This window comes from Rhinolophus ferrumequinum, chromosome 2 (genome assembly GCF_004115265.2).
Source record: "Rhinolophus ferrumequinum isolate MPI-CBG mRhiFer1 chromosome 2, mRhiFer1_v1.p, whole genome shotgun sequence".
Taxonomy (NCBI): domain Eukaryota; kingdom Metazoa; phylum Chordata; class Mammalia; order Chiroptera; family Rhinolophidae; genus Rhinolophus; species Rhinolophus ferrumequinum.
The window spans coordinates 13709984-13725115 of NC_046285.1; the positions used below are offsets into that span (position 1 = coordinate 13709984).

Consider the following 15132-nt stretch of genomic DNA (forward strand, 5'->3'; position numbering starts at 1 on the left):
TTGATGTGTAAAGAAGATGGTAAAATATTCTATTAATACTTAGGGTTTTTCCAGGTAAATGCAACAGAAAAGTGAGGGTATTGGCAAGCCACTTATAGACTGTAGAAGCTAAATAGGACAGAGGAAAAAAAGTGGTGATGCAAAGGGTGAAATGCATAGTGAGAAATGAAGGGAGAGGTCCGGTTTGTAAGACAATAGGAAACATCGGAGGTCATGGTATTTGAAATTCAGATTGCAAAGGTGGAGCCATTCCAGTTGAGGTCCAGGGTCCTTCTGTGAGACACTGCAAAAAGGGAGATGGAGACAGTATCACTGGAGGGAATATGAGTGAAATGAGGGGCAGCTATGGAAAATTTGGGGTGATATTTATTGGGTATTTACTATATGTCAGTTTTAGATCTCAACATTCTAAATGTATTAACTCATTTAATCCTTACAAAAGCTCTATGGAATAGGTCCTATTAATTATATTTTCTAGAGAGGAAGAACTTTTAAAGTTTCCACTTGAAAACTGTATGGCAGGATTCCTATTTAATGGAATAGGACTCTGTTTTGTTTTGCTTTGTTTATTTTCATGAAAGAGGATATGTAACTCATTTTAAAAATGTTTATTGAGTAACAACTCTGTGTCAGACACTGAGTAACTGTGTGGAATGGCAGGGAAGATTTTTCCTACTTCCCTTCTTCTTCCACCCTTTCACCAACCCTCAGGAAACAGCCAGCTTTTCATTATGGCATGGAGGTGAGGGTGAAAATCTGAGAAAGATAGAGGAGAAGGAATTTTTGCAAATCAATGAGCAAGTCGTTCAGAAGGCAGAGTGAAAAATTTTGTGGAGGTGGCTAGAAAACTTTTGTGAGAGATTGTAACAGAGGAGACAAAGCTTTAGAGAAGGTGAAAAATGAGGTAAGAGAGGAAGAGATGGAAGTCAGGGCAGGGTGGGGGAGGTGACTAAGGACAACAGGCTGTGAATTTCACAGTTGTCCACAAATTTGGCAGGAGAATTAATCCCTGGACCTGGCGGGTCCATTGTCTGTCATAAGTGTGTGGAAGACAGGAGAGGAAGGGCACTAAAAAGGCAGCCACAGGCTGCAGTGATTAAAACTTGCAGGCACTTTGAGTTTGCGGCAAGCAGGACACTTGGCCTTTCTGCAAGGGCTCAGCTGCAGTTTGGTTTAATTGCCCAAACTCCAGAGAGAGGCTCTAGTTGTAAGGTGGTTGCTGTCAGGATCCCTGGCGGTGGTCTTTTAGGCTTAATTATCCTATGATCTGAAAACTGCACTTTGTTAAGTCAACTGTCGTTTTCCTATTGTGGATATTTTTAAACATCTTTTTTTCTTGTTTGTTTTCTCGTAGCTTTTTAGTTAGAAAATGCCCTGCTCTCTGAGCTGTGCTCAAGACAGGCTTAGTAGAGGGACTTTCCTTCCGTGGGTCAGGCTGACAAGGAGAGAGCCGTCTATGACTGAGATGGAGGTAACAAAGATAGCATTTAGGGAAAGCCAGGAGCGTCTAAAAGAGTATTTGGTTATTTAAGACAGAGTCAGAATGCCACCATATTTCAAGTTTAATTTTGGCTTCCAGTACAGGATTCCAGAACAGAACAGTGAGTTATCTGCAGAGACCACCTTACCTCTTACTGTTTCCCTACAAGTCTAATCTCCCAAGATTTCTGTTTCCTTTCCTTTTCCAATGAATGTTACATTAATTTTCACTTTTAAAAGGATGTCTGTCCTTTAAACTGCTGGTAGGTGCCCTGTCCAGAAATGCTTGTGAACTGAACCCTGAAAGAAGGTAAAGATTCTTTTACCAAAACTATAGATATTAGCCGGCACCCTAATTGTAGATAAAAGGAAAACTATAGTATATAGTAAACTTGACGCAGTATCCTTTTGCCTGCAAAATAATGGCCTGCTGTGCTCATTTTCAGGTCCCAGACTTCAACTGTGATTTAAGAGCTTAACTTTAGGATATACCTTATATATTAAATATTAAGAAAATATCATCTGGGATTTAGGTTGCCAAGAAGAACTTATGTGAGTTTTAATAAGTTTCAACTGTTGTCTGTGGAAGGGTTTTGTTTGACAAACTGTCACAGAAACTTTTTTAGGAAAATTAAGCGACTTTTTTCAATATTGAGAATGAAAGAAGCAAAAGACTTAAGTTGCTCCAAGAAAGTTTGTTTTATTAAAGAGTGCCTTGATCCAAAGTTGTGACTTGTTAAAATGCACTTTTTCACCAATTGAAAAATATCATTACTGAGTTCTAAATGGCTGTATCTCCATTTCCACTGTAATGCATACAGTGGTATCGATTAGTTGAAGAGTGTGTCTTTAATTACCAATAAATGATTTCATAAGAGTAACAAGAGATTTATTCTAAAAGTCCTTCTGTTGAAAGCAGGGCAGTAGACTTTGTGACATTTTCATATAAAAGCTCCATAGTTAAATTTTCATTGAATTATGGAACTATAGAATGCCCAATATTGCAGACGTTTATTTTCTGAAAGAATCTAAAAGGTGTAAGGTGATCTTCAGCTATTTGGATTGAGTGCAAAGCAAGTCTTTGGAAAACTGAAAACAAACTTTTCAAGTCTCCCTAAAAGGAAAGACACATTTACTTGCACAGACATTAAATGTTTCCTGGTTCCATTTATAGCTTTTACAATTGGCCAACTTAATGATTAATAAAGCAGATACGTAATAACATTTTAAATGCTAAGTCAAAACACTTGTTCTAGAATTGGAGCCAGACATCTTACAGCAAGAAGTAGTAGGTCATTTCAAAAACTAAAAATATTGAGAGAATAAATTTCCTTACACGAAAAACAAAGGTACTTTTGAGATGAGAATGGCCATTTCAGGAAGTTTTATTAGTGTAGAGCGCTCACATTATCCAAACAAGGCAATGGGATACACAGATTTGAACAGAACATGGTAAAAATCCACTTTGTAATCAAAATTATAGTGTATTTTCTTGTATTCTTTTCTCCTCTCAAATTCTAAACCCCCATTGTAGAAGGCTTGGAGAGGGAGGTCCCTAAATTTTCTGAATTATATTCACAAAAGCCAGGAAATAGTAAGTTCCTACCCTAGAAGCTTAATGTGCACTGGGGATTGCAAAGTATGGGAAATGTATATAATGTGGCCATGTTATAAAATTGTACCATTTTTCAAAATCTGTGTTTGATATTTTGAAAATGAATTTAGATTTATAGGAAACGTTCCCAAGAGAAAATTTTCTTTAGGGGGAATAAATTTTAAAGTGATTCTTTCATTTAAATTTGGAAGGGATTTTAGAATATCGTCCTCTGCTTTTTAAAAAAGGGAAACTATATTCTTTTTTGAAAGACTTTTAAGATTATTCATCAACTATAAGATCACACATAAAAAGAACCTTGCATACAAACTGTTGTTTTAAGTATTAAAATAAATTTAGTTTGTTTTGTTTATTATTTAGCTGAACAGATGGTAATGGTTTTGACACAATTCAGTTTTCTTTTCCTTTTTTTTTTCCTTTGGAAAAAAACAACACAAAACCAGGGCTTCTTTTCCTACTTTGTCACAGCTGGTTACCAATCAATCTCAATTCACGGTACAGTGATGATAGCACATGTTGTCCGGGGGCCAAATCTGATTGGGTTGCATTTTTCAGCAGTGTTTCATATCAGAAAAAAAAGGTACCTTTATGGTAGGGACTGTCAGCACACGATTGGACAACTGTCATTAATCAAACCTGGCAACAATGACTGCATTTATACAGGTCTGAGACTGGCAGATTTCACAATCAAAATCCCCATTTCTATTAGGATTTCCTCACCAGTACTGTTTTTTCATCTGTTTGCTTTTTCTTTCTCGTTTTTAATTGAAGTCAGATGATACCTCTTACATGTTGATCGTATATAATATTACACCATGTTTAAAATGTAGCTGTTTTATACCAAAGGATGCTCTAGTTATTTCAAATTGATTCTTGACTGCTTAATGAAAGCTAAGAGTAAACCAGGGCAACATTTAAGTACATTAGATTGTTTAATGAAAGAATCATTTTAAAGTGTGGGCATATTAGTAAACACGTTATGAACCTCTGAAGATCACATTTGGTTTCAGAATAATAGAAAGAAAAATATTGATACAGTTCATTTGTGGAGTTTTTGAAACACTAGACACAAAATCACCCATACAAAAATACACACCTGCCCAATGCGCACACACACAAAGCAATACACATCAAATGGAAGGGGCGTATTGCTCTGTGTTAGAAAAATAAATGTACTTGCTGCAGAGGACACTATTCCAGTCTCTTTATAACTCGAGACAGCAATCTCAGCATGTTCTATGAAATGGTGTTTTGGAAATAGGCATTTTCTCTGTCATTTATTGTTGTGAAGTCATATATTAAACTCCGTCGTAAACTGTCAAGATCTCTTTAAATGTAAGAAACTATTCACAATTTTGTGTATTACTCAGTCAATATTTGCTTTCTAGGGAAAATGAACATTTCTGCAATTATCCAGTGTAATAATATAAAACATCAATGAGGTTACCATTAATATTAGGCATATACCAATTTATCCAGAAAGAAATGCACGAAATAAGGCCACATTTATTGGACCTGTGGAAATATTTGACATCTAATTGCTTGTGAAATAATGTAGTTTTAGGAAGTAAATTACTGTTTCAGAGAAATCATGACCCAGTAAAGAAAACAGAGATGAATCATAGATACTCAAGACAATTTATTCCCTGGACTATAATTTTCTCAATGTCTGGCTTTGGGAAAAGAATTTGTCATGTTTTGCCTCAGATTGCCTAAATGTGAAATTACTAATGGGCCAAATATTTACTTCTTCTGGATTTTAAATTTTTTTAGACTAATTTCTTTAAAATCAGTCCCCATATTTCAGTTTTTTGTAGGTAAGGTCTAATTTGATCATAATTATAAGTCTATCATATTTCCGACCTGAGATGCTTCTTATTACAAAAACTGGTAAAGAGCATGATGGGCTTGAGTCTCTTGGGTTTGTCACCTTCAGATGACATAATACTATTACATTATACAGGGCACTTCATGGTTCCGGCTAGAAATTGGCAATGATTCAGTGGAGTTGGAAGGAAGTGTAGTGTCTCCAGCTGTACAGTGTATAGTTGTATTAGACTTGTTGGGCAGGCAGCGTGAAGAAGGAGAAAGAGCATGTACTTTGGAGTAAGACAGACCTTGATTTGAAAATTCAAATTTGTATTTGAAAATGTCAAAATTTCAAGTGTCAATTATTCCAATGATTTAAAAACATTAGTGAGTCCACACACACACACACACACACACACCCCTTGCCTTCAAGCAGACGTCAGCCCAAAATGACCAAATTGCAATTATGAATTTTTAGTATCTAGTGTAAATTTCTGTACCCAGACTATGAGACCTGAATTCTAATAACAAGTCAGCTACCAAAAGCTAAATTGTGATGTTGACCATTTATACTCATTGAACCCATTAAGGAAAAAAATTGTGGGAGCAGCTACCATTGTGGTAGTATCCCCTGGCTACTTTAAGTGTCCTTTATAGGTTCATACATCACCATTTTTTTAAAAAAATGTAATCCTTGTGCTATGTCTTCATCGAGAGTTGTGACCTCTGTAATGTGGTTGATGAGGAAAATGCCAGGAGATCTAGATGCTAAACCTTTGCTACCAATGAATCTCAGGACTCTGAATTACAGTTGTCTTTTTCTAATCTTAAAATTGGGACATTAGATTAAGCTCAATAATTTTTCAGTTCTTCACTCTTTTTCACAGTTCCTCTGTTATTTTCCTGGAATAGCCTGTTTCCATTGTTCTTACAGTTATTTTCTTATAATTAGTTAGTCTTTCTCTCATTCTAATCTGATAGGTATTTTATTGAGGCTTTAAGTGTTCTCCTCAATATTGGTATTTTGAGATTTGCTAAATATTTCCCTGTTCACTGATTTCTGTTCTTCATGGTTTTCTAAACTTAAACAGTCTTTCAAAGTTATTATTTCTGGATATGAAATGTTCAAACTCATGTATATCACCTTTTCAACTGTTATGTCTGTATTTCCTTTCTTGATAAACAGGGAGTAAAACTGAACATAATAGCCCAGGTTATGATATACCATATTTTATAAAAGTGTAAGAAGCTATATGGTTTGCTTTCATGTTACACTTTATATGCCTACATTTTCCAATTTTCAAAATAGAGGATATATTATCTTTCATAGTTACTTACCAGAATTTTTATGAGGAAAAATTAAAAAGTATATTTGAGAACACTATTCAAATGTATTTTTATTGTCATTTTTTTCACAAGACGTGTGATTAGAAACCACTCTAGTTGCCAAAATAATGAAATATTTGAAAGCATTCAGCAAAACACAAAGCTTTCTTAATCCAGTCATCTACCGATGGGCATTTTGGTTGTTTCCATGTCTTAGCTATTGTGTATAGTGCTGCAATAAACATAGGAGTGCATAAAGATTTTTGAATTGGAGTTTTGGATTTCTCCGGATAGATACCTAGGAGTGGAATTACTGGATCATAGGGTAGTTCCATTTTCAGATTTTTGAGATACCTCCATACTGTTTTCCATAGTGGCTGCACTAATCTGCAATCCCCTCAAATGTGCACAAGGGTGCCATTTTCTCCACATCCTCGCCAGCACTTGTTTGTTGATTTATTGATGATAGCCATTTTGACTAGGGTGAGGTGGTATCTCATTGTGGTTTTTATTTGCATTTCTTTAAGGATTAGTGAGGTTGAGCATTTTTTCATATGTCTGTTTGCCATCTGTATGTCCTCTTTAGAAAAAATGTCTCTTCATGTCCTTTGCCCAGTTTTTAATTGGGTTGTTTGTTTTTTTGGAGTTGAGTTGAGTGAGTTTTTTAAATAAATTTTGGATATTAACCCCTTATTGGGTAGGTATATCATTGGCAAATATCTTCTCCCATTCAGTAGGATCCCTTTCTGGAGAAACCATTTCTTATTCTCATGGGCACACATGCTCTTGGAAAGATAATAAACATAATAAACAATAAAACCAAAAATATAGTAGAGACATGTGCTTTAAAAAAAAGTAATAAAGTAAGAGAAGAATTATGAAAACAAAAAATAAAAAGAAATAAAAATAACTTAAGTAACTAGTGGGCAGAAAGCAATTTCACATTGTTTGATCAGGAAAGACATCTTTGGGGTAATATTTGTGTTATCTTGAAATTCAAGAAGTGTCAACAATGAAAAATGTCCGGGAAGTGCATTCCATGAAGTTGCAACAACAGTACAAAGACACAGTGGTAATTAGGTAGTTATGTTAAACAAGGAAAAGAAGGACCATGGGGTTAGAAAAGGGTGAACACGAATTTGGTCAGATAGGCAAGGAGAAGATATATCTAGTACCTGGAAGACCATAGAAATAAGTTTTATTCTAAGTAACTGAATGAGAAACCATTACATAGTTTCAAACAATAGAATGACATAATCATATGAAGTTAGGTCAATCCGTGAATTTACATTGATACTCTTCATTCTCCTTAAAACCCTCAGATGACATAACTGCAAGAGTGTATTTTTCTGGTTTGCACAAGGAGTAATAGCATTTGTAGAAACTTCTGGAAGAAATGTTTTGTTTATCATATATGGAAGATCTAATAGTCAGAAGCATTTAAAGATGGAATAGACTGGAAGATTGGTTGGTAGATTGTTACAGACAGGATTCAAATGTTGATGGATAATTGCAAAAGTAAACTTTTCAAAGTTTTTCCTTTTATATATACATATATATATATGACATTATATATACATATATAATATACATATACATATATTTATATGTATATTCAAAGTATTTTGATATAAATCCATAATGCTGATAGTATTCACAATCTTTCCTTAGGCAAAGATGCAGTGAAAAATGAGAATTTAAAATTTCTGAGTACCCCAATATCTGAGAATCTTTCAAGTCTGTTTGCTTTAGTTTGTTTTTAAATTTCAGCACCCTCTATGATGGCACCTACCAGGCCTAGTGTTTGTAGTAGTTATCTATAATTGGAAAAAGGCAGCATGGCCCTCAGGAATGTGTGCATATCACATCTTAGGACTGGGGAAATGCATGTGTTAGCTGGAAAAAGCCTTAGCGGTTTACTTTCATGTAAAGAAAGACCTCGTCTCTTGCAGCTTAGAATCTTTTCACTAGACTCAAAGCCCTGTGAAGTATTCCCAACTTTTAATGCAGTGCCTGGCATGTAGGAGACATGTCATAAGTATTTGTTGGATTAAAATAATTAAATCTTTGTTATAATCACCTCAAATTTCAAAGACGTTGAAAGGATATCTTCAGTTTCAAGGGGACATTGAAATGAGACAATGCTAGACCATTGAAATTATTACCCCCAAACCTCTTTTTACTCCAAAGCTTACCTGTCTCACTGTGATTGGGCTCACTACCTGGGTACATGCACTTTCTGTACCTATCTGGAATCCTGTAAGTATTTTACAGGAATCTCCATACCTCCAGACCATTGTCTTTTTCCAGTGTTTTACAACCTGTATCTGAAACCCTGTTCTATAGGAAAGGAAAGGAGATTTACTATTTTCTTATGATGCTATGGTATCTTTGAAAGGTACTTGATTTTATTAGTTGCTAAGATTAATTCAGTGTATTCATCCCAAACCAAGCAATATTCCATTTAAAATATTTTTTCTTTTGCAAAAACAAAATTGCAATCATAGGAGAATGCACAATTACTTGTATCCCTGATCAGGGAACCCTTAATTTACAAACAAAAGACAAATATATAAAAAGACACATATACAAGTATAGCTATATCTATCTATCTATCTATCTATCTATCTATCTATCTATCTATCTATCTATCTATCTATCTATCTATCTATACAATGCAGTGTTCGCATTCCTTTTTGTGGTTTTCTTCCACATTCCTTAAAAAAAAAATAAATCTCAGCAAGTTAGACTTCAAACATATTTTGGGTTCAAATGCAATCTGTTTTTAAATTAAGCACTTTTTCTCACTAAAGCAAGATATAAACAGTTCTCGCATTCTGTTTATCCCCGATTGTTACCTATGTAACAGATTTATCTAACCTAAAGTAAAATTTTGCCAGAGGGTAAATGTTTGCTGAATGTAAAATTAAATTTCTATCCAAATGATGCAGGTAATGTGGTTTAAAATGTTTTAAGTTAGCACTTAAATATTAAACTAAGTATATCACTGTGGGAAAGGGATACACATAGAGTGGGGAAAGTGCCAGGTTGAGAGTCAGGGTTCAAGGTTTGAATTCTGTTTTTTCTCTTTAGTGGTAAAATGACAATGAGCAAATCATTTCGCTTGACTAAGGATCAGTTTTCTCATCTGTAAAGTGACGATTCCTGATTCAGATGTCTGTCGTGAAGATGCTATGAGCTATTGTGATTGTGTGTCTTTTTTTTTTTTTAAACTGTGGGGCAACATACATTTTCTGATGTTTTTTCCTCAATGATAAATCTGAAATAATGTACAATATAGGTGTCTTTTATTAACTTAGAGTAGTGTTTTCATGTGTGTTTGATCCAGAAGGGACTTTACAGACCATCAATTTTATCTTCCTGCCTCTTAGCTTTTGAGACTACTCAGTTAGCAATGAAAAGACTTCCCTAAAGTCAAACAACAAGAACCACTGACAAAATTGTAGCCAGAATTCAGTTTTCTGAGATGAATTAGAAATGTCTGCAAAGTGCATTATTTTTAATCAGTGTTTGTATCTTAGAGCTAAGCATGTCATACAGAACATACTCGTAAGCTAACTGTAGGAAAGATGATTTTTCTTAAACATTAACTCTATCACCAGCTACTTCTCTGAAGCTATCATCACAATCATTATTTCTCATGTTTCTACTTGGTAAAGCTAAGCAGAGAAAGTTTCTGTGTACTGTAACTTTTTTATGGATCTCAGTTCAGTACTTGCCCTAAACTGTAAATATAGCCCATAAGAAAGCCTTAATTAGATTAATATGACACATTTGCAGCTTTGCAGTTGTTTACATTATGTTGACCCTTATATCAGCAAGGAACAAGATATTCATCACGTATTCAACAAATATTTCTTCAGCTCCTAGGTGTAATATAAAAAAAGCTGGCATGCATTGTGCTTTCTGTGTGCCAGTTTTATGTGCTATATATGTAGTATCTCCTTTAAAGTTCACATCTACTACTCCAAGATATAGGTCTTATTAGCAGAAGTTTGTTAATGAGAAAATTGAGACCCAGATGATTCAAATATCTTATCTACCATTAGAAGCGTAGGAGGAGGCAGTGCCCAAGATTAAAACTCAGGACATTTGGCTCCAGAGCCTGTACTGTTAATGCTTGGTTGAGTTACTAGATGTTAACTGTGTTCGTAGCTGACAATAGAGCAGTGAGTGAAGCAGGCAGGACCTTGGTCTTCATCAAAATAGACAATAAATCATAATGGTTCTCAACTTTTTCTGTCTGACTTGTTTTGCTTAGCATGATATTCTCAAGATCCATGCACGTAATCACAAGTGGTAGTGTTTCATCTTTTCTTATAACGTGTTTCATCTATTCTTATTCCATTGTACATACTCGTCTTCTTCATCCAATCATCTTTCGAAGGACACTTCAGCCATTTCCACGTCTTGGCCACCGTGAATAGTGCTGCAGTGAGCATAGGTGTACATATATCTTTATGAATAAATGTTTTCAAATTTTTCAGGTAGATACCCTGAAGAGGGATTTCTGGGTCATATGGGAATTCTATTTTTAGTTTTTTTGAGGAACTGCCATACCGTTTTCCCATATAAAACTGAAAGCAACAAATGAAAAAGACAAACAAACAAAAATGTAAACAGAGACAACAGTGTAGTGATTACCAGAGGGAAAACAGGGACGGAGGAGGTAGAAAAGGGTAAAGGTGGCCAAATAGATGGTGACAGAAGATTTGGCTCTGGGTGGTGAACACAAAATATGATATAGACATGATACATTAAGAATTGTGCACTTGAGACCTATATAATTCTATTAACAAATGTCACCCCGATAAATTTAATTAAAAATGGGCAACAATACAAAATGTAAACAAGTGAAGAATGATTAGTATGGCAATAAGTTCAAGGTGAGAGTAATCATTGTGTAGTAATAGATGGCTTCAAACAAGTGTAGTGGATAAGGCTTTCCTAACCACTTACGACACTGAAAATCGGCAGTTTAACCCAGTATGTGCAGACAGAACAGTAACTACCATACTTGGAGGGAAAAGGAGTGTGGATAGTTAAATTTAGCTGGCACGATTGGATCAGAGACACTGCTTTTTCTTATGCAAAGTTATGTAAAACAGAAGTATTAGATTCATGTCTTAGCTTGTAATACAGCTAAACTGTTATTCTTTCAGCTAAAGCTAAAAGGAGAAGAAATGTCATTATAGTATTCTTCAGAGCAAGCCTAAAATGTTTGTTTTTGCCCTGAAAACAATAGAAAGTCACAGTTAGTTGTGAGCAGACAGAACCAATTAAAGTAATATTTTGAAAATATGTCTTTAACTATGTGGTACGTATGAAGAAGAGAGGCAATGTGATCAATCAGAAGCTGTTACAAAAATATCTGAGTGAAATAACAAAGGCCATCAGTGAAAATCAACAGGAAAGATCAGATGTGAAAAGAATGAAAATAGCCTCATTATTTTGTTTGTGTAATTGTAATTTCTTAGAATCAAATAAGAGCATATGTTTGTACAAGTACTTCAGAAACATCATGTTAAAATTTTAGAATTTTTTCTAAACTAGTCTACTTGTTAAACAGAAGTGAGACAATAGATGCGTGTGAAAGTTAAGGATGTGCATTTCCAGAAATCACTTCAAGGCATTTTGATGTTTTAAGAGTTAATATTGCTAATTGAAAAAATAATTACCCCTTCTTAATTCTTGTAACCAAGGTCTTTTTGTCAATCTGCCAACAAATAAGAGAGTAATTTTCTTCTTTAAGTATTTCTGCTATCTTATATTCAAGATGCCTAAAAAGATAAATCATATATTTGAACTTATAAAATGATAGACTTTACTCACCAACAAACTGAAATATACACTGTTTCCTTATTGTGTAATAGTTACCAAAAAAAACAAAACATGTGGAAGTGCCTTTGATAGTTTGGATGTGGCAAACCTTGTATACATATATGAAATATAGGTAATTAATAAATATCTGGAGATCAGATATGAAATTAATGATCTTCTTAGCAATATCTTGAATCTAAGCATTGCACTTTATGGCTGAATGTTGTGTGTGTGTGTGTGTGTGTGTGTGTGTGTGTTATTTTAAGTCAAGTACAGTAGAAAAAGAAAAAAAAGATGAAGGTGAATACTTAGTGTTATCTAAATATAACCAAAGCTTTTTAATAAAATCAATTTATATTCTACATAGGTATGACATCAAAGATGATTACACTCTGAGAATTAAAAAGGCCATGAGTACAGATGAAGGTACTTACATGTGTATTGCCGAGAACCGGGTTGGAAAAGTGGAAGCCTCTGCTACCCTCACAGTCCGAGGTAAGAGACTTAAGATGTGAAATATAATTGAACCAGCAGACTAATATGCGATGAAATTGCTGAGTGAACTCACAATCAAAATTATAGCTTACATTGTTTTATTATTATATTACAATGCCTAGATTTTGTGTCCCCTGTATTATTAATCGAAATACAATTATATTTTATATTTGACTTCAAAGGGATGATCATGTAAAGTGATTCATTTTGATTTAATAGAGTTAGTATGATTTAAATATAAATCTTAAAAATAGATAAGACTTACACTAATCTTTTCTATTTCCATTGCTTCGAACTCTACTATTTTTTAAAATGTCACTGGACTCAAAAGTGCTGTTTTCTGTTTACTAGTTTGTTACTTTATACTAGTAGAGTACTGTTTTGAAATTCTCTTTATTTCAGCATTCAAAAAGCAATCTGAAAAAAAAAAAAAAACAAAAACACAACAAAAAACAATGAACACTGCTTCCAAAGGTGAAAAATGGATGCAAAGGAACTTCCCAAATTGAGAAAAATCTGATTTAGAGAGTGATTTGTGAAGTTCATTGGCCTTAAATAATTGAAATAGTCAGTGCTGCTCCTGTAATAACTTTCACTTTCTGGGTGTCATGCACTTTCTCAGCCATGGAATAATGTTTGTTCATAGACTCCCTGGAATTGCTTATAAGCGAAAGAATTACTTAACCCTCCAGTGCGCTAGAGTGAATTGACTGGCTTCCTGGGGGTTCCAGTGAGTAAATTACGTAGCTCAAGGTACCAAGTAGCACCCTGTAGACAACTACACATACTCTTGCCACATAGACATTATTTGTGGTACTGTATACACTCCAAGAAGTTCAGAGAGCAACAGGCAAGTCCATCCCCTGCTCTGTTTTCAGACTTTCTTAGGATACCATGACTGATGCTGCCTCCTCCTCTGGGCCCCTCCCGATAAGGAGGTCGGCTTCCTGCTGTCGGCCAGGTCTCACTTACATCTCCCCCATTTAGTCATATCTCTCACCCTTGTGCACCTTTGTTCTCAAGAGTTTTCAGAAGATTAGGACAAAGGTTTGGAGGAATTTGGGTTGTTGAGAAATGTGTCAGGGATTCTCAGATTGATTCTCCACCTGGTAAAATATTATTTTTGTCATATCTACAGTTTGTGCATCAAATCTTTAAAAAACTCATCTTCCTCCAAGTAACTATTCGGAGACATATACATGCACACTGGGTACTTGGAAAATATTACTGATTTCCATACTTCCCAAATGCTGCATTTCTACTCCACCTGATTTGCTTTTTCTCCCCCATTCTGGTGTGAACTGAGATACAAAACAGATTTAGACAAAATTGGAAAGCTAGTTGCTTTAAAACATTTTCATTCCCATTCAGTAACAGAGCATAAAAAGCTATGATCGTATATCAATAGAATATATATACTGATTATATATGATCAAAATCTGAGCCTTTGTAAGTTTCTTTATTACAGTTTATCAACCTTCTCTGTAGGTGACTTTATATGTATGTTTGTTTTTCATTAGGCAGCCCTTTGCAAAAACAATTAACCAAATTTCCCCCAAAGTTTGTTTGCTTGTTTGTGTGTGTGTGTGTGTGTGTGTGTGTGTGTTTCTGAAGTGAATGGGAAAAAAATAAGCAAACGACCAAGAAATGTTCCATTCAAAAAGATATTTGCTGACTAAACAAATGGTGAGAAAATGTGAGCAGTTGTTTGTTTGTGGAAGCTGCAGGATTCCTTTATACTTGAATGCTTGGGTGAATGAGACTTGAAGTGGTCTGTTTGCTTTAAGATCTTTCCCAGCTAATTGTTTTCACAATTTGTTGAAAGTTTCAGGTTTAACATTTCATTAACAAAGCATGCTCCTCAATGGTAGATGTTTGAAGTTAACTTACAATACTAATAGAAGGAGTTGTTTGTTTTTAATAGGATTTTCTCTTTTTAAATTAGCAAACCTTAAATGGTCTCTTCCCTAATCTGTGTCCTGTTTAGAGAGTTTAATCGGTATGGTATGTGTTTATTACTTGTCTAAGACTGAAACCTCAAAACAGGGTTATAGAAAAAAATATCCAAAATATAATAAAATGTGGAATAAAATGTTGTTTTAAAATATGTTTTCTTATTGGGAAAAGCAGTTGGGATTTCTCATGCTAAGAGGTTAACAAGGAAAAAAACATAATATCTATGACATTTTTTTTTTCTGTGCTCATTTTTCAATACACATAAATGAAATGTTCACCCTGTTCCTGGATTGTTTTATTAGAATGGGGACAACTGACCCAAGAGGCCACATCTATTTTCATCCATTTGATGCAGAGACACAGTTTAGTTTAATTTGCTGATTTTGAAAATATCCACCTGCTGGTATTTTTTCAGGGTGAAATGTTGCTAGCATGTAACAAAGACGAGATTTTATTGTGATGTTTCTGCTAAAATTTTATCGTGATATTCACGTTAGCCAATTGGTGAAAAGAAAAGAAGTTTTATAGTAAAAATCTGAAACAGAGATTTGCTCATTTGTTTTCCACTTCAAAAATATGGTGAAAATAGAGTATAAAATTAAACTTAACCA

General features: G+C 34.4%; 1 protein-coding gene across 11 annotated transcripts in view; it reads left to right on the forward strand.

The window, feature by feature from the left end:
- Nucleotides 1-15132, forward strand: part of ROBO2 (roundabout guidance receptor 2) — a 1653426-nt gene that overhangs the window by 1518829 nt on the left and 119465 nt on the right. For all 11 annotated transcript variants that reach the window (XM_033131291.1, XM_033131233.1, XM_033131225.1 and 8 more), the window contains one exon: nt 12438-12565. In XM_033131291.1, the coding sequence (XP_032987182.1) occupies nt 12438-12565 (128 nt within the window). The remainder of the gene's footprint in view (nt 1-12437; nt 12566-15132) is intronic.